The sequence below is a fragment of the Cyanistes caeruleus genome, chromosome 1, assembly GCF_971803275.1.
Source record: "Cyanistes caeruleus chromosome 1, bCyaCae1.hap1.1, whole genome shotgun sequence".
NCBI classification, from domain to species: domain Eukaryota; kingdom Metazoa; phylum Chordata; class Aves; order Passeriformes; family Paridae; genus Cyanistes; species Cyanistes caeruleus.
In genome coordinates, this window is record NC_141701.1 from 35,266,436 (window position 1) to 35,280,003 (window position 13,568).

Here is a 13,568-nt window from a genome sequence, read left to right on the forward strand (position 1 = left end):
CCTTAATGAACATGGTGTCTCTGCAGACACCATGAAAACCCAAGAAAATGGGTTTTAGAAAAACTTAAAACGAATCTGTTAGAAAAGCAGTAAAGAGAAGTGAAATGGCATTAGCAACTTAGCAACCCAATTTTTAAAAAATACAATGCAATGTATGGTAGATATTCTTTTTGGTGTGCTTCTTAGTTTCAAGATTAAGCTGAGACTGATGGCGATGTCCACAGCTCAGGGGTCTCTGCAGTCCTGGAGCTGAGGCCGTATAACAGGGAGTATGTTAACACAGAGGGAATTACCTCATTTTTACATTGCCTCTTATCTGTGGGTATACTGTACTTATTAATAGCCTTGAATAATTTCTTCCACATATTTGTAATTTCTTTCACTTTAACCTAGGAATTGTTAGTGGGATTATTCAAAGCAGAACTTTAGCTTCTGTGTTGATTTCTTAAACTTCTCACTCAAACCAGTGCACTTTCTGATCTGTCTCCAAATTCAGAATCGTATTGCCAAAATAATCTTTCTATTTCCAAGCTGTAATTAAGACAAATAATGGTGAAGTGGTGCTTAACAGGTGGTCAAAATATTTTTATTTCTGTGTTCTCATATTAAACTTATGCATGAGACAATTTTAAGAAAACTTTCAGTGAGAGGAGGCTTCTTAATTGAGCCACTTAATGGTGGAAGACGAAGAAATGGTGATCACTTTGTGTAGCTCTGTTTTCTAAGATAATGCTGTGTTTCTGAAATTGGTGGAAGAAAGTCTTGCTCCATGCACCTGGGGCAAGACCACACACACACTGCAAGAACATCTTCATGTGTTTTGAGACAGGAAAACAGAAGACTTGTCAGAGATTGATACTAGTGGTGACAGAGAGGAATGCTTGACATTTCTAAGAATATGAGGCTATTTATGCTGGAGTTTTATTCAGAGGAGAGTTCAGTCTTGAAGCAAATCACCTCATTGTTCCTGTTTGCTGTGCCCATTTTGTTGTTTTCCAGAGTGGTTTTGGTATGGGCTAACCAAAGGCTAACCTCCTTCCAAAAGAAGCAAAATAATTTCACTCATTGTCTGCACCAAATGTGCCCTAACCTTCAATAGGATTGTAGAGGTTTGATCAATTACTGGGTCACTTTTTGGAAGCTTTGAACCTCCTGTGGTAGGGTCTGGTTCAGGAAGTTGAAGTAAATATGGCCTACAAAAAGAATTTAAACTTCCTGGGCTTCATATGGTATAGGTGCAAAGATATGAGCAGCAGCTGTGTTTTGATCTGCTCCAGTTGTGCCAAATTGTAATGCAAATATAGCCTGATGCCATTTATTGTGGGTTTATTTTTTTAAAGAAACATCAAGACTGATGGTAATTAATTGTCAGGGTGTTTTAACCTTGTCAACTGTTTGGAGGTGGTAATGTTTTTAAATCTATCTCTGTGACAGTTTGTATTTTATATAGAACTTGACAGATCTTTAGATAAGTGCTGCATTCATTAAGTGAAGTACCAAAAGGCCCATTCTGAATGTTCTTTCCTTTGGTTTTGATCTGACTGGCTTTCTGGGGCATGGGGACGGGGCAGGAGATGAATGTTCGGAATGTAATGGTTCTGTAGGGATTCACAGGTTGTGCTTAGACCATGATTATAGCTTAAAAGGCATGATAAATACTTGGAGTCATGACATAATATGTGTCCCCTTTTCCTGTGGAAGGGAGAAAATTAGTTCCTTAATGTTAAAACTACTCCTTTGGTGATCTGTGCGAACTTTCATGTTTTATGCACATACTGGAATTTGGAGTCAGTTTTTTTGTTAAAAAAAATACATAGGAAAAGCAAACTCTTCATATGATTCTGCTTTCAGTTATTCAGCTTCATCCTTTTAATCGCCTCATTATCCTACGCTGTTCCTTTTTCTCCCCCACTGTAGCTCCCTTTTTTCCAAAGTATTTGAGATTTCTTTGTAATTCTGAAATGAAGCACTTTTGTCAGCTTAAAATGACAGAAATTAGCATGAATCTCAAGGCTGCATCAAGCATGTAGGACCATTTTGCTACATAATCAGTGCTCTTGGAGGAAGTTGGACTGCTTTCCAACCCTGGGAAGGGCTAGGGAGGCTGTAGCCTGGTTCAGCCCTTGGAGCAGTAAATGAAAGCCGCATGCCAGTTCAGGCATGAGTGTGAGTGGCTAGAAAGACAGTATGAAGGATGGCCTGGTATTTAATGGACAAAAGAAGTTTTTCAATGCCAATTGGTTTGAACAATTGCTCATATTCGGTGCGTTAACTTTCATTAACATTATTTATAGTATGTTGCTATAAAAGCTATTTTGAAATATGTTTTGAAGTTCAGTTCTTAGCAGTTCTCCAGGTGGCAGAGATAAAAGGAACTTGTGAATATCACAAGTGGTGGAATCTGCTGGAAACAGGCTCCTCATAGTATTTGAAGGCAAGGCAGTATCCTGACTTAGCTCGGGTGTTTTGACTACTGGAGTTGGATCCTATTGTCTGGCACACTTTGCTGTATTTAAAGATAATGAAAGGATGTAATCATGGTTTTACATTTCCTTTAGCATTTTTGTGATGTTTAGTAAGGTTTTACTAATTGCCATGTCCTCTGGTTGTAAAACTTTCTTGTTGAGTCCAGTGTTGGCAGCGAGATGAGTGGGGCAGAGCACATTGCAGGGGCTGTCAGGTGACAGCTGCTGCCTGCCTTGTGCCTCAGTGCTGTGCCCTGCTGCTTTCAGCACTGGCAGCCATCGGGGGGAGATTATGCTTCAGGTATTTGGGGTGATCCAATGGGAATTGCATTGATCTGGTGTTTAGCTCTGATCTTTATCAAATGGATTACTTCTAAGGTAGGCCATTTTTAAAATCTGTTTTGACTAATTTGGTTTATGAGTAGTCTGAGAGAAAACAAGTCATTAAGAACTTCACGAGTGCTTATTTTTACTTTTAAAACCCAATCTGTTTTAGAAGCAGCATTTGCCATTTAAGATTGTCTTTCTGAAGTGTTCATACATGATTTTGTAGCTCTTGTCTTTTGCTTGCCTTGAAGTGGGAAGGAGTGTGTTTGCAGCAATGCCAGTTAGGAGACGGGATTAAAAAAGGGATCTGAAATGGCTTCTGGATGGCAGGAGTTGTCTCTGTTACTAGCATAGATTTTCAATTTTACAGCACTTTAAAGCCTTCGTGAAATAAGGAAAAACAATTTTAAACATTGTGAGAATAATACAAATTAGTGTATTTTGCTTCCTGGACAGGATATCCTTTTGTATTGTTGATTTCAGAGTTGCAGGAGTGGAAATACCAGTTTTGTTTGCTTATGTGAAATATCTACTTACTTTGTAGCCTTTCCATTTCAGATCCCTGTGATTTGAAAAATGCATTCTAATATTAGGATTAAGTTTTTACTTTCTCATTCCAAAGAATGTAAGTATCCCCATAATGGATATTTGTGCTAGTAAATATAGGTGAGATTGGTGTCTGGAGATGAGACCAGGCTCTTCTCAGCATAGTTTGCTGCATAATCTGGAATTAATTCCAGAAGGAGGAATAAATTTAAGTGTAGTATTATGAAGGAGAGCCAGAATCATTGCAAGGAATGAAGGAAAAAAAAAATAAAAAAATAGAGTTGCTACATTTATAGATAGATTTTTTTTTTTTTTTGTTATTGTTACTGATATACGCTTCTAAAATTTTTGTACAATTAATTGGAAAATCTGAACAAGCATGAATCTGAGTTTGTGAAAACAAGCTTTGCCAGGCATCCATGTCTGTACTCTTCAGTCATTGCAAATAACACGTTTCTAAATTTATGAAAAGCAAAAATGGTCAGGCTTAGTTGTTAGCACTTGTGACAACTTTTGTCACATTAAGAAAAAGACCAAGGATACCCAATGGATGTTCACTCGTGACTCAAGGCAGATTCTGCAGATTTAGAGCCTGTGTGCTAGACTAGTGCATCATCCGCATTTTACTTGTACACTGTTGAACTTTTGGAACTTCTGTGTTGTTCTTCTATTTTGGAACAATTATATTGTTGAGCTTTTTGGAACTTCACATTAAAAACCTGTTCAAGGATTATGTCTAATCCAGTTTGGTCAGAGATTGTTTTAAAGTGGGGGAAAATAGGAATTTCAGGTAGCTGACATAATACAGTTAGGCATAAAATTCCCTGATATTTATGATTGTGTTTTTACATGTGCTAGTGGTGGTTTCTTTAAAAGAATTAGTATTTTTGTATTCATCCAATTACCTATTTTGCCCTTGTCATTGAGTCTTTCTGCTAGTCTGATTTAGTTTCTTAGGCAACACCCCTGTGCATTACTGTCCTCACGTAAACCAATTGATTGTGGGTTTTGACTGTACATTCTTTCTGATCAATTGTCAAGCTTTTGTTTTGTTTTATTTTTAAGCATTGATTTTTTATGTTGATAAAGCTTTGGATAAATCTTATTCCACACAATATACATCTGAGTTATATAAGAAAAAATAGCTTACAGAGATACATGTATCACTATTGATAACTGTTGTTCAAAGGATAGCTAAGTTTAAAAATGGATGTCGTCTGTCTTAGGAGGTGATCATGTGAAATAGCTTTATATGGAAGGAAACATTAAAATTGTCACATCTGAATATTTGAAGGAAAGGTGTGGTTCTTATTGGTGATGAAATTTCAGGAAGGCAGTATTAATGACATTCTCTTGCTGCTGGTTTGATAATCTTTCAGAGTAATGCTTTGAGCTGCAGTGAAATTTTTAAATAGTAGGACCATTTTGCAGTGGCTTACCTGAATTCAATGTCACTTTAAATGCTTGTAAAGTGCATTTTTTTGTGCTTTACTTAAAAAGTTGATGGTGCCTTTTGGAAAACTGAATCTTAGCATGGAATTTTTAAATACTTGAAATAAGTCTGAGATACCTTACAGTCTTGCTTTTGAAATCAAATAAGAGTTGGAGAAATAAGGTCTTAACTAGTTTGCCATTTCCAAGACTTCTAGTTCATAAACTGTCTTATGATCTTAAATGCTTTCCAAGTGTGTATATTTGAGGCAGAACAACCAGTACATTGCAGTTGCCATGGTAGAACAACTCCACACTTGTCTTCAGAGTAGTTGAGAGTAATGCTCTGGTAGTTCAGCAAAGAGCTTGGACTGGAAAGTCAGGTAGGTGAAAACACCTGCCTGGCTGTGTTGCTCTCTGTCCTTTCTTTCCCAGCTTCTGAATAAACAACTGAGTAGCAAAATAAGGGTTGTGTAGACCATCAAAAAGCATGGATGGTTGTTTCTGATAGTTGCTGCTGAGTTTTAAAGGCCAACAGCTCTAGCAGGTTTTGTTAAAGAATGAGACCTGGAGTTGTTTTGCTTGACAGTCCACAAGCTGGCCCTTGCCAAAATCAAGGGCCCAGCAGTAATGCTGGTGCTCTGCTCTCAACGAGATTGGGAAGTCCATGTGATAAAACTGATACATCAATGGAAACATTTCTGTTTGACACAAACAGCAGCAGGTGCTCTGTTACCAAGTGGTACATGCAAATGCTTGTACTCCAAGCATCACTGAAGCGGTTTCTCTTTGAAGATGTATCTGTGTGCTATTTTGGCATGTTGTTCCCATTGCATGGCCTTTAAAAACTTTCTGTACTCTGTGAAAAGATGTTCAGAGAGATCTAAGTTCTGGTTGATACTCCCTTTGCGTGTTTTTGCTGAGTCCTTATAACAGTGTTATTCTTAGAAGATTAATGGATCTTCCAATTCAGTTTGAACTTCTGCCATTCACTTTCCACAAATATGTCTCAAAAGAGAGGAAAAAATGAAGTTTTTTTACTCTATTACCCTTTGGAAGAATAAACGCAACTCTAGTGTGAAACAGAAGTTTAAGGTGAGGCATTGAAAATGGAAGTCCAGTATAAACAATCCTTCCCAGTCATCTTTCTGACATCCATCTTCGCTGCTGAAGCAAAACAGCCCACCCAGTTCAGGCAACTGTAATTGTGCCTGGGAAGGAGAGCAGTTGAGAAGTTCACTTAATCATTTGAAGGAGTTTAATCACTTTAGGGTCCATCACATTCCCACCAACCAAGTTCTTCTTGTGCTTGAGAACGGAACCTGCCTGAACACAAACACATTAGGGTTATCTTGTCTTTGAGCACTAAGTAATTCTGTCTGCTTGCTGGAATGGTGCTTATTTGTTTGATATTTATTTATGAGGGTCAATATTGTTATTAGTACAGATCTTTGGTACACAGAAGAGATGACACAGAGATTTAGAAATAAAATTTTATGCTAAATGAGTTAAAAATATTGTCAATAACATGACAACAATTAATATTTTGAGGGGCCAGATTGCCAGCCTTAATCCACAAAGATTTCTCATCCAAGGTGTTTGTAGTGTGATTCAGTGTATGCTATGGTTGTCTCAACTGTGTAAGTAAGGTATATTTTTAGAGTAGGTATAGTCTTGGTGTAGGCTACAGCGAGTGGGCCTTTGATTAGCAATGCAGAGGGTGGCATTTTTGGTCATCAGAAGGGGTAAAATCATGCTGATTAAATTGTTTGAATGGTTGAGTGTTTCACAGTAACTTTAGTTCTTTAAGACACGTTTGCTTTCCTTCTTATGAATTTGCTGTCAGATCATATTGCAGTAAAAGCATTAAATCTGTTTTTTCTGTTTGTTTAAGTAGTGGAATCTGGGCAGTATATCTTAAAGAAGCATACACAATATATGTTAAATTATTTCTCTCTTTCTGCCTTTTTCCTTACATTTTTCTAGAGTACTGTAGGGGGTAGAATAATAAATGCACTGACAGTATTTTTTGAAGTGGGAAAATAGGTGATGCCTGCAGTAGATGGTCTGTTATGTATTTGCAGGGTAAGCTGACACAAAGCTATCTGTATCTGGATGAGTGCAATATTATTCGTTTACTTAGCACAAATTGCTAAAAAACCTCTGTACCATTAGCTTTGCCCTTTTTCTCTGACTGCCTACCACAGTGCTCACTTACTTGCCTGGTTTAGAGATAAAAGATCTGACCACTCATCATCTACCCAGCATCTGTTGGTGGAATTTGCTAATACATATTTTCCTCTTACCTCCTTTATTTAACAAATTTCAGTGAATAAGTGTCTTTGAGACCTCAGCCCTTTTAGCAGAACTAGCTGAAACAGTCCTACTGTTTGTGTAGTATTGCTAGTGAAATTTATACAATAGATTGTCTCTACTTTTCCTTATAGAACCAAACTTTCTAAGGTAATTTTACTAGATTTGATGGTTTCAAATATATCCTTGCAGAGCAAAATCACTTGTCCATATAAGCAGCTACTGTATGTTTTTTAAAATATGCTTTGATATTATACATGTATGCACTACTTTATACATACTGCTTTATCTAACAGTATTTAACTTTAGGGGAGCAAGTAATATTTTAGAATCAATGTATCAAAAGGATTTATTTTTCAGTAAATTTTTGTATATTGTTTTCTTTCTTGGAGACTAATGCTCCAGTTGTATGTGGGTCTTGTAGCTACATGTGTGCTTGGGTTTCTCCTGTATTAGATTACAGAACTGTACTGGGCATGTCCAGAGGTCTGTGATAGACAGGTGCAAATTGCAAGTTAGCACTAAATTACATCACTGATTGTGCCTTGTCAGTGATATGAAATGTTCCAGGCTACAGAAAATATATTCAGCTGAGATTTTCTGAAACTCAAAGGCAAGTTTAATGGTAAACATTGAAAATGTTAGTGAGAAGTCAGCATCATTTTCTGGGTGATGAGTTGTATTTCTGCCTTCCCCCTTGGGACAGGCTTGCTGATGTGAGAAATGCTGTAAAACATATATTGTGGAATTATTTGCATGGCTTATGATCTTCCAAGGAAATAAAGAACAAAATATAAGACAACATAAAGGTTCTGTACAGGTTCTGTGCTACTTCCTTGTAGTCTTTACAACAGCTGTTATTACTGGACCCCATTTGGAGCTAGGTCTTTTGGTCACTTCTGTAATTGCATATTAAACTTACTTTTTGGAAAAAAAAACTTCTACAGCCATTAAAAAATAATGTTTTATTTTTTTTGTTTTGGCATTAAAAATATTTTTTTTAAAACAGCATAACTTTCAAGTTTGGAGTCTTAGTGCATCACTTGTACCAATCACAGTGATTGAGGTTATTCATCTCTAGTCTGTCTTTGAGTTAATTCAGTTTGTTCTGTAGGTAGATGCATATCAGCAGTTCTGCCATTTTACCTTTCCATGTAATTTTTCTTTCCTTAATTTTTTTTCCTTCATAATTCTTCGCAGTAGCCAACATTATAATTTCTATCCTGTTTCCTAACATGGTTTGATTTCTTATCTTTTGAATAAGAGAAGAATAAGGCTGTTGTGTGTCCATGAGACAGTGTTGTTCCTGATGCACAAATGAAAAAGAGGGTGATTGTATTTGCCACCAGGCTGACTTTTATCTGAAGTTCTCAAAGGCATATGGTGACTCTTGGTGGCATCAAGGACTTCACTGTCCTGAGTGTAAGAATTAAGTGTGGGGTACAGAGAAAGGTCATAGGTGTTTCTAATGTACGTCTCCCAAAACCAAAAAAATCTTATTTCTGTGAAGAACAAATGGTCTGAACTGTCAAAAAGGAGGTCTGACTGTGAAGGTGATCCTCTAATCCTAGGATTAACAAGTAACATTAATGAAGGTCTGAGGAAGGGGCAGAAGATTGTCAAAGTACAATAAAGGCAAGATGTTAGGTTGGGTGCTAAGTGGAGTCATGCTTTGCAGACTGAGTGATGCCAGTGAGAACATTCCTCCAGTTTTTAGCTGTTACAGGTCCAATTCAATACTTTGTGAGAGACTTCCTGGATTTTAACTACTGCAGTAGCTGAATATGTATGAAATGTATGTGTCCCATGTAGGTAAGAAACACAGCTTATGTGGGAGTATCTCAGTGTTGTATGTGGATAATTTGATGACTCTTCTGAACTTTAATCATCAAATTGGAAATACTACTTGCTGGCTTTCTCTGAAATGCCTTTATGTATAACATCTTACCTCAGTGGTACCTTGCTTTGCCTACAGAAAGTACAGGGTAGAATGAAAGTAGTATGTGGCATCCCAGGGCTCCAGTAATGGTGTAATTTCATTTCTTCTACATCTTTCCTTCTTTCATTCTTCCTTTGGAAGATGGAATACCCCATAGGTGAAAGTATAAATATAAACGGGGATCTGCAAGTATTTGTTTCAAGTATGGTGTTCTAGAAGGCTATGAGAAGCATTTTCTTGTGTCTGTGTAATCTCATTCTAAGTCTTTTCTGTTGTGCAGAATGATTGAGGAACACTGGAAAGAAATATATTGGGGTGTTTTTTACCACACTCTGATCTCGCTTTTCATAATCTTTTCACTACCAATTCCTATCCTTCCTTTGTCCCCTCTTAAAGCAAAATCAGTAGATATGCATACTTGAAAGATGCATTTGCATGAAGGACACACAATTTCTAGAATTAGTGTTAAGAGTTGAAATGGAAATTGTCAATTAATACTTCATTTTCATTTCAATTTAAAAATTATTTGCTTTTAACTTGCCTAATAGACACTTTTTTTTTTTCCAGAGACGTGGAGCAATTTCCTATGACAGCTCTGATCAGACTGCGTTGTACATTCGTATGCTAGGTAAGCATACAATTTTCTATATTGCAAGTTCCAACATTTATGATTGATTTAAATAATAACTTTTTTATATCTCTGTTGAATTAATAAACTTACTGTTCTCTTTCTCCTGGATAATATTTTGGTTAGAATATCTACAGGAGTTTGGATTCTTTTGTGTTGACTTGGTTTTTTGGTTGTTTGCCTTTTGTCTTTTCTTTTTTCCTGAGTTAAACATTGTGTAGGATGCTTTACTCCTATATTAAAGAAAAAGGGAAGTTCTTATAATTAACGCAATGTGTTTGGTAGAAGTAAAGTTTTCTAAGAGACTCCTGATTGATCTTTCTGCGATGGAATTTGCCACCTCTGCATAATATCTTTCTAGTTAAAGCTGTGGCTTAGAGAACTCTCATTGGAGAGTTACCACACACTCTTATAAACTTCAATACTGAGGCTATGAAATATATGAGGTGTTCTTGAAATAACGACATGATTTTAAACAATATTTTTCTCATTAATCCTAGAAGGTGACTTGAGAGGGGAAAGGGTGCTTGACAGGGCCAAGTAGCTCACTCTACTTACTGAGGAGTATTTCCAGAGTAGTAAAGACATAAAGGGTAAAGCTGAATTCAAATGAAATGATGGTATTGGGAGGGGAAAGCATCTAGGGGACACCCTCTGTGATAGTGAATGCACAGAAGGAGTTGAGGTCACTTGTTGAGAGGAGAAAGATGCAAAGCTCTTGCAGATCTGGCTGCCAGATTCAGTATTTCCCGCACCTCTTCTGAAGGCTGCTGGTGGTGCAGATGGCACGGGGACTGTGTATGTGATCTAAGTCTGTTTCACTGCTAAATGATGCCACTTAATTTAAGCCACCTTGAGCTATGAATTTGTGTTGAAATGGACTGTGAATACTTGCATGATGTCTCACACAGCTCAATGAGCACCAACAGCTACTCATTAGAAATTCTTAACCATCTCAAATTAAATCAGCCAGATCATGTCTTTTTATGCCCTGAGTCTTTTCAGTTTAGTGGTATATTTTACACGTTAAATTCCACAGAAATTCATATCTGTATTGTCGATTTAAGTTGTAAGCTATATGTATGTGTATATATGAATTTATAGCACTAACCTACATATGTAGGAATATATGGTCATACATACATATTAATCAAATTTTGACTTAGTAGCTTCACTTTTTTTTTCCAGTTATTTTGAGTTTTTACATTTGTGAAGCTGTTAATACTATAGCACTGACTGTCTACTGAAGGGGTTTTGATCAAAGAATTTATTACTTTGGAGATTTGTTAAGATGAGAACAGAAGATGCTGAGTTCTAAATGTTTATTGAAAAAGCTGCTGGGTTTTTCTGTTGTTGTTGTAAATAGGTTTATTTTGTTTTCAAAAGTTAAAATGAAGTAGTTAGGCCCATAACTTCTGCAGAAGGATTTGTGATGCTAAAGTAATTCTAGAGAGAAACAAAGCATGGCTTCCTCTAGTTTTTGGTATATACATCTGAATGGAGGGAAAAATCTAATTTGGTTTGGAAGTCTTCCACTGTTCTCATACGTGGAACTGGAAAATATTCAGAACATGATGTTAAGTAAATTAATTTTTCACTTGTACTCTCATTGGAATTAATTATTACATAATGAAATTGGTGCTTGTTATGAATAATATACTCTTGCTGGCATAATTCATTCATGCTGTTCTGCTATTCAGAAGCAGTAAATCTTTTAAAGGATTGACTTCCAACTTAGGTGGGGGAGGAGGGTACCAACAAGCAAACAAAAAATTGCTGACAGCATGCTTAAATCATTGTGTGATAAATTTGTATTATTTTCTTACTTAATAAAGATCACTTGATTTTCCCAAATGTTATGTGCAAGTTAACAACTATTTACATATTTATTATTTTTGTACTTGTAAATGGACCATAAAAAAGACCAGCCTGAAAGCTGAACAGTTGGACTCATCGGTATGTAGAAACATTCATATCAGAGTAGATTCAAGGGTTAATATATTCCATTACAATTGTTTGCAAGAAATGTGAAGCATTCCATTTCCTACATTATTATGAGGGTTTTGTTTTTGTTCTATTTATCTTAATACACTTGAGCAGAATAAGCTATAATGAATCTTCAGCTGTAACTTAGTGGGAAGTTAGGCACAGTCAAGAGCAGATTTGCCTTTTACTTGGCTGGTTTTATTCCATGCAGACTATATCTACTAATAAAATGTACCTTGATAGGGGGTTTATCTTAGCAGACAAAAAATAGAAGGCTAAGAGCACCTACAATAACTCCCTCTGCATTTGTTTAGTTGTACTGGCCATGAAGTTGCTTCATTCAGTGTTTTTTTCAGGCTGTTCCAATGGTAATCCAATGAAAATACATTTATACCAATTAAATAGGAATTCCTGTGGTATAGCAGTGTGTCCAGGTTCAATTTAAAAGATCCTGTTTTAGGGGTATGCAAAATAAAAAACTAACTCCTAACTGCCTTCATCAGTGTGTGGATATAAACAAGCAGCAGTGACTGTAATGACTCATCTGTCATACCCCATTCCCAAAATATACACGAAGCCACTCCCGAGTGGCTTATTTACTATTTTAAAATATAGATACAGATGCAGCATTGTAGAATTTTTCTTTTAAGATCTTGGAAATACATCTGCATCACCTCAACCACTTGTCTCAGCAACTATGAGGAATTGTCAAAATATCTTGTAAGTGCTTCTGTGTAATCTTGATACTTTCTTGATTTTTTTATTGCTTTTCTGGTTTCTTTTTCTTGTTGCTTTGTATTGACTGTAAGTTTTTCTACTGTGCATGGGTAGAAAGTGTGGTGCACTGACTGCTTGTATTGGTGAGCATGCACCTCTCAGCTACAAGTGGAGCATTTATCTCCCTTTACAGGCCTTGATCACTTCAAATAGGAAAAATTGGAGAAAAGCTGCTGTGTACTGTGCACGCTCTTCTCTGGTAGTGGTTTTTATGTTGTGTTCTGTTTGCTTTAATTCTGGCACATTCAGTTGACCTGTCATCTGTTTCTTCAACAAATTTAATAGGAATTTTAATCTGTGAAGTTAGTAATTCTGTCTGAAAATCCCACACTTCACAAGCTCATGGCTTTGACTTGAGTCCTTTATCTTGAGGTGGCTGTCATAATTTCTGCTCCCAGCTGTCCTCCATGGTCTCTGAGGTTTCTGTCCCTGCTTCGGATGGCCTCAGCTCCCCAAGCAGCTGCTGCATTGTTACTGTGCTACACTGCAGTGTTAGGGTAGCACCAAGTACTATCTGGTACTAGCTGGGTAACCCTAACACCCAGGGATGTCAGCTGTGGCATTTCAGCTGCCTCGTAAGTATCAGAGCTGTCCTTGTGTGAGCAGGAATCTGAGAGAGGGGCAGGAACTAAACAATCTGTTTCAAGGTAAGTTTTGTTACAGCCCTAATTTCTTTTCAGTTTTGAGTTATAGCTGCAAACCTCCCTCTTACATTCCTTCTTCCATGATTTATTTAGTCTTCAATTAAATTTTTGCCAGTGTCATCTTTGTCTTAAAATGTCCTGATCATGCAGGACTATTCTGGAAAAAAGTATAGCTAAATAATCTGCTGTCAGATATTGTATCATTTTTGTGCTCAAAATGAAGTTTGGAAAGGAAGACTTCACATTTTTTAAATCTTTCACTTGAATTTTTGGAATTGGCAAAACTCTCAAAGAGGGAAAAAATTGTTCCTGGAAGTCCAATATCATTAAGATGCTGGACTTGAATGTGTTCCATAAAAGTAACACAGGAATCTTTCCAGTGTGACTGGAAGTGGCTCAAGAAGAGACACTTCAGATGAAAGCTGTCCGTCGGCTTGCTACCACTTCTGTGCCCTCCCCCGTGGAAAGTCACTTAAAAGCAGCCTGTGGGATCTGATGACATTAAAAGATTG

General features: G+C 36.8%; 1 protein-coding gene across 5 annotated transcripts in view; it reads left to right on the forward strand.

Moving 5' to 3' along the window:
• PDE7A (phosphodiesterase 7A) overlaps positions 1-13,568 on the forward strand; it is a 76,827-nt gene that overhangs the window by 30,304 nt on the left and 32,955 nt on the right. For 3 of the 5 annotated variants that reach the window (XM_023920980.2, XM_023920982.2, XM_023920979.2), the window contains exon 2: positions 9,589-9,649. In XM_023920980.2, the coding sequence (XP_023776748.1) occupies positions 9,589-9,649 (61 nt within the window). Of the gene's footprint in view, positions 1-2,669; positions 2,844-9,588; positions 9,650-13,568 lie in introns of those variants that run through there. The other 2 variants (XM_023920981.2, XM_023920983.2) reach the window with 1 other exon arrangement.